The sequence below is a fragment of the Erigeron canadensis genome, chromosome 7 (assembly GCF_010389155.1).
Source record: "Erigeron canadensis isolate Cc75 chromosome 7, C_canadensis_v1, whole genome shotgun sequence".
NCBI classification, from domain to species: Eukaryota; Viridiplantae; Streptophyta; class Magnoliopsida; order Asterales; family Asteraceae; genus Erigeron; species Erigeron canadensis.
In genome coordinates, this window is record NC_057767.1 from 38866729 (window position 1) to 38873574 (window position 6846).

Consider the following 6846-nt stretch of genomic DNA (forward strand, 5'->3'; position numbering starts at 1 on the left):
CTAGGCAATCACCACACTACACTTAGGATTGGATTCGACAGGAGACTCAGGGAGAATCGGCAGCTTTAGCATCATACTGACTGTCATCCGAACGGGAGTCTCCCATTTGAACTTAATAATTACTCCGTATATATCTTCGTATGTATTTAAAATAATATTTTTCGACAACCAAATTGATCGGTGATCATGAGAGGGGTTTAAAGACTCTTCTTACCCGAATAGTTAATTTGATAGATGAAAACTTCATCTGCCTAGTATTAAGGAAATTATTTGATTGAAAATGCTTAATCATTTTAAACATTAGCCTAAAAATTTTCCGAAAATCATGTGAATGTGACAAGTGGATTCTAGCTAATTTTTTTTCCTAATCTTACCCCTTAAATTTCCACATGCATGTTACTATCCTATAGATTAAAAAAAAATTAAGTTTATGAATGAAGAGGATTAATCATTCCTCTGTTATACGAGTATTTTTTATTTATGTATTCTATATTGGCCACATGAAACCTTTAATTTTTTCTATCAATGATAAGAAAATTTCATATCACATAACTCACATATAAACTATTTTTATATTCAAATTCTTGGTAAAGGATAAAATGGGTCAATCCGTACGTGGAAATTAATTTAGCTACTTGCAGCCGGCCACTCTATAAATTGATGTGACAACTGTATACTAATTGATACCGAAAACACACACACGCAAAATAAGAACAAGTTGTATTACCTCAGAAACCTGCAGCTATGCTTCTTGATTTCATAATCATCATGTGTGTGTTTACAACATTATTACCTTCAACGATAGTAGGTTCCAACTCATCATCGAGTAGTTTGATGAGCAACATAGGTAAAAAGCCCGAATGTCAAACCAAGTGCGGGGAAATTAGAATTCCTTACCCTTTCGGTATTGGCAATGACACGGGTTGTTCCCTCGACAACGCCTCCTTCTACGTTACTTGTAACACTTCCTATAATCCCCCCAAGTTGTTCCTCGGTTCAAGCAACATCGAAATATACAACATTTCGGAGTCAGAGTTGCGCATCACAACGGGAGTTGCCATGAGATGCTACAGCGGTAATGGAATTGTGAATTATGATTATGATTGGTGGATTCGCTTAATCACATTCACTTTCTCTGCCAAGAATATGTTCACAGTCATCGGGTGTGATGACTATGCACTGATCACAGGGGAAGAAGACGAAAACTTTTCCAGCGGTTGTATTGGGTTATGCAGTGGACGAGTGGACGTATTAGATGGGCGTTGCTCAGGGGAAGGCTGTTGCCAGACATCTATAAGAAAAGGTCTCCACTATTACAATGTCACACTCAATTCATTTAGGAACCACACCGATATTTGGTCCATCAATGATTGTGGCTATGCGTTCCTTGGTGATGTCAGCACTTTTAAGTTTCTTGGTGCTGGTGATTTATCTACCAATTCAGGATTGGTGAAGAGGGTCAGGGCTACTGTTCAAGTTGTGATCGATTGGGTTATCAGACGCCACCAAACTTGCAACGAGGCTACGGAATGCAAAGAGAATAGCCAGTGCTATGACGTAGATGGTGGTGGGTATCGATGTAGATGCAGCCAAGGTTACGAGGGTAACCCCTATCTTGATCAAGGCTGCCAAGGTAAACTTTCTGCTTAATTAATTAAGAACAATTTACCTACTCACTAAATACGAGTATCACTTTTCACCCACCCCTTACAAGTGGTCAAATGACAAAAACATCTCTTGTCGTTGAAGCCAGGGTTGTTTGATGAACGTTCAACAAGTTGACAAGATTTTAGAAGATTTAGAATTTCGATTCCTGGAAAACTTTTCTCGGTTAATGGTTTACCGAAAGATAATATTATTCAGTAAATCAGGAAGCGGAGTTTATTTTTTAAGGTACAATAATCAGATTTACCGAGAAATTTTTTTTTTCGTACAAGAGAATTTTGGGTTTTTGCACGAAAATGACTTTCAAGAAAATTCAATTTAATTACCGAGAAAATTTTCTCATTAACTACTCAAGCTTTTGTTGACCTATGAAGATCGACTAATCATTGGAAGAATTTACCGAGAAAATTTCTACATAATGTAAGAAAAAGATAAAACTGGTCTGTGAAATGTAATTAACAAACATTTCTCGGTGAATGATCGAGGTTGTGCACTTGATTATTGAGAATGTAAGTTGCCTAGAAACCAGTTTACAAATAAAAAAAGTTCTCGAGAGACTTATATCTCTACTACATTAGCATTTGTTTTCTCCAAAAATATTTTAATTTTCAACTTTTCAACCACTCATTTTTATCTCTCCCCTTAAATTTTAACTACTCATTTTTTTTCTCTCCTCTATAAATCATTTTATACCTCTAATTCATTCAAAATCTTTTATCTCAAAAACCGTACATCGATAAATTATAAAAAAAAACTTTATGGGTGTTCTTAAAATTTCATGCTCTTTCATTAGAAGGGTTATTCGATATGCTTTCGACGAATTTTTAAATATGAGGGCGGAGCCCGTACGGCTAAGGCATTTGGCTATCACACTCTATAACCCATCACCTCCTATGAACTATCACACTCTATAACTTATCACCCCCACCATCTCACCGCCATAATGCGCAGGTATTTTCTCTCGTTTGGCCATAACAGGAGCATCAGAGCATGTAAACTAGCTTTCAAATGATTAGAATATTTACAAAGAAAATTTATAAACAAATTAATCTGATATGAAATTGACTGTAAAGATTTTTTCCTAATATAGTTGGTCAAAATCAACTCAAAAACGACTATGGAAAAGATGAGGGTATATATGTGACTAGCTTTGCCGAAAACACGCCCTCAATCCTCAAAACTGCTAGCTTTTACCAAAAAAGGTTCTTGTAATATGCCAAGAACAACTCAAATTATAACTACTAACTACCAATAAAGTAACATGATAAATCTTACTAGAAATTCTTTCAAAAGTTTTTCTAAAATATTCATAGAATATTCGTGATATAAGACAGGAGTAAATACTAAATTACGTATATCAAAGTTTGAAATGTTTTATAAAGCATTATAAATAACGAGATTTAACTCGGCCGTGAATTGTTCATGATCATGACTTCGTGGACAAGCTCATCCATTCCTTATCAGTTATGCATGTTGTGCCTGACGACAAGCTCCATTTGATTTTACTTTTTAGATATCAACGAGTGTGCGGATCCTGGGATGTATCCTTGTTATGGTGATTGCAATAATACTCCAGGGGGTTACAGTTGTACGTGTCAACCGGGATCCATTGGGAATGCAACGACACTAAATGGTTGTCAAGTTGTTGATCATGCTAAAGCTTCTAAGACCATATTCATTATAGGTAATTTAATTCTCTCATACATAAAAAGTAGAAAATGTGTATGTCGGCTATTATTAATGCCATGCATTAATTAAAACTATTTTTGATTTATCTAAGATTTTGAGTTTGATTCTATAAGTTTTAGGATTTTTCTTTTTGACTGATTGTAATGACTCATAATCAATATCTCGTGATCTAAGTTACGTGTAAGGTTTTCACCATCGTATAGTGAAGTTTCACTGATTTCATACTCTGGCTAAATGTCCTGGAAAAAAATAATTAAGATGAAATGGTTAAGTATTTAAATTTTTGTTTTTTCTTTAGAAAAAAAACTATTCAACTTTTCCATTTACACTTTACAGTGTTTTACTACTACTGGAAATTAAATGATTATATATTATTGTTCAACTTTTGCATAAAAATTGTGTAGAAACATTCGTTGGATATATTAAAGATCAAAAATATACTTTTAAGTATTTCTGATTTTTAATTCATTAGTCTAGGCCTCAATTTGTAAAATTTGTATTGGGTTCATAATTTCATATTAAGATTATTGGTATGTATTGTTTATTCATTTGTTGTGTTTTGTTTGTAGCTATTAATCTTTTTCTTTACGTTTTTAATAGTTTTAACTTTCAAATTTTATGATATATTGTTTAGCCCTTTGTTAAAGTTCATAACCCCGATCGTAACTTTTAGTAAGAAATTACTATACTTTAGATAAATAAGTAATTTAAGATATATTGGTACTTTACTTGGAATTTTTTTTATTGCTTTTTACTTTTCTGTTCTTTTTTACGATAAGTTATTTTTATTCATACCACTACAAACAATATTGCATTTGTTCACACTTTTAGGTGAATGTGAACAAATTAAAAAATTTGTCACGCTTTTTAGTGTGTAGAAATATATTGAATTAAAAGTGTATGGAAATTTTTACACACTAAAAAGTGTGTAAAATAAAAGTTCATACTTTTTAGTGTGAACTTTCATAATTATTTTGTTACACCTCATTTGTTCATGGTAATTTTTTTAGTTACCGTGGATAAATGGGATGTGACAAAATATTTATAAAAGTTCACACTAAAAAGTGTGAACTTTTATTTCAAACACTTTTTAGTGTGGAGAAATTTTCACACATTTAATTCAATATATTTTTACACACTAAAAAACGTAACAAAATTTTTAATTTGTTCACACTCACCTAAAAGTGTAAACAAATGCAATATGATTTGTAGTGTACATTAATAGTGGCAAATATGATAATTAGTGTTCTCGCGGATAACTTTGCTAGATAAAAATATATACCGAAACGCATTTGCTAGCTGAGTCATTTGAAAATTAATCCGTTGACCATGTTAGTTATTAGAACTATATATGTTCTCCTCAACAATGCAGCTAGACTAATTTTCTTATTAGTCTTTTTCGTTTTAATTGATATGTAGCACCGGTGCTAAGCGTCTTTGCAATATTATCTGGGATAACTGGATTTTTGTTTGGTCTAAGAAAAAGGAAGCTAACGAAGCTCCGAGAAAGGTTCTTTGAGCAAAACGGGGGTGTGTTATTAAAACAAAAGCTCAATTCACAAGGTTCTCATCATGAGGTAATGGCTTTGTTTAGCAGTCAACAATTGCGCAAAGCCACCAATAACTACTCTCAAGACCAAATTATTGGACGAGGTGCATATGGTGTTGTCTACAAAGGAGTTTTATCTGATGAACGTGTAGTTGCTATAAAGAAATCGAAACTAGTGGATGGTGCCCAAGCAGAGCAATTCATCAATGAAGTCTTAATCCTTACACAAGTTATCCATCGAAATGTGGTAAAGCTTTTGGGGTGTTGTTTGGAAGAGGAAGTCCCCGTGCTAGTGTATGAATTCATCTCCAACAACACTCTTTTCCATCATCTTCATCATAGATCGGGCGGAATGAGTTGGTTATCTTGGGATAATCGGTTGAGGGTAGCTGTTGAAGCTGCCGGTGCACTTGCATACCTTCATTCAGAAACTATTATGCCAATCATACATAGGGATGTCAAGTCGACCAACATACTGATAGATGAAAACTACACCGCTAAAATTTCAGACTTTGGTGCATCAAGGTTAGTCCCATTGGATCACGACCAAGTAACCACACTTATTCAAGGCAGGCTTGGGTATTTGGACCCAGAATACTTTAACACAAGTCAACTAACTGAAAAAAGTGACGTTTATAGCTTTGGAGTGGTCCTTACCGAACTCATAACTGGGAAAAAGCCCATTGGTGTTGACAGAACCAATACTGAAAAGAATTTAGCTGCATACTTTGTCAACTCAATCGAGGAAAACCGCTTATTTGAAATTGTTGAACCAAGACTTGTACGTGAAGGGACTCTTGAGCAGTTACAAACGATAGGTAATCTGATAAAGAGATGTCTTAATTCACACGGTCGTAACAGACCTACAATGAAAGAAGTAGCGGTGGAGCTAGAGGGCATGAGGAAGTCACCTCACCCTTGGCTCGAACAACAAACATGTGAAGAGACTCGAAGCCTAGTCCTAGAAGTCGAGCAGCCTGATCTTTACAATGTCCCACTAGTATCATCCGCTACTAATGAATGGGAAACTTACTCTGGTAGCACGGACTTGGCATATAAAGAAAACAAACCACGTTAATTCAATATCGATGCTTCTAATAGCGTCGATTGTTTAAGCATTGCTCCCAAGATTGCATGAATAATTGCTAGCAAAGTTATGTGTTTTCGGTGTTTATCTATTTTGTGAGATTTTTTAGCATCAATACTTCTATTGAAAAAATTGCATTTCCTTGTAATATATAGTTTTTTAATAGTTAACTTATTTGAAAATATCCATATGTTTTGTTTTCTAATGAAAAAGATCCATTAATAAGTTACAATTACTTGTTTAAGATTGTAGCCCACAAACCGCTACGATCGAGGAAAACTTAGATTTTTGGTGTACGATTATTTGACCCGATCTGAACCGAATGTCCGGAATATAATACTTGGAACATAAGTAAAAAATTTATAAGCCCTTCCAGTCTTACACAAAAAATTTTAACATCTGTCACTAGATAAAAATGAGCTCATCCCATATACAATTTTTTTTACAGTATAAAATTTGTTAGTAAGGAACTAGCCGATACATAAAAGAAAAGAGTTCTGACTTGGCTATAAGAAAAACAAACACGTAAAATAACTACGAATATTAAAAAAAGGAGATACCTATGAAACGCAAACAAAATGATCTCTCATGGACCAACCGGAACACTCGTTTATACCACAAATACAAAATGACATAACTTTTATAGGAGATGCTAACATTCTCAAATTGCAATACTTATTTTATAGCAATACACTCGATTTTTGATGGTCACATGTGTGACTTCTAATCTTGTTGAAACCTGATCAATTTCTCATGAAGGAACCCGACACACCATCCAGTGTGGTTATTTCTCGTGTTGTGCAGTGTGACAGTTGTTACAAATACAGAACATTGGTAACTAAAAAACACTTCGAAG

The 6846-nt window shown here is 34.1% G+C and overlaps 1 protein-coding gene across 1 annotated transcript; it reads left to right on the forward strand.

Moving 5' to 3' along the window:
- Positions 1–744: 744 nt before the first annotated feature.
- On the forward strand, positions 745–6097 carry LOC122608590 (wall-associated receptor kinase 5-like). Its single transcript, XM_043781686.1, has 3 exons — positions 745–1633; positions 3179–3349; positions 4774–6097. The coding sequence occupies exons 1-3, from the start codon at positions 745–747 to the stop codon at positions 5979–5981; spliced, it is 2268 nt and encodes a 755-aa protein (XP_043637621.1). The 3' UTR covers positions 5982–6097.
- Positions 6098–6846: the final 749 nt, after the last annotated feature.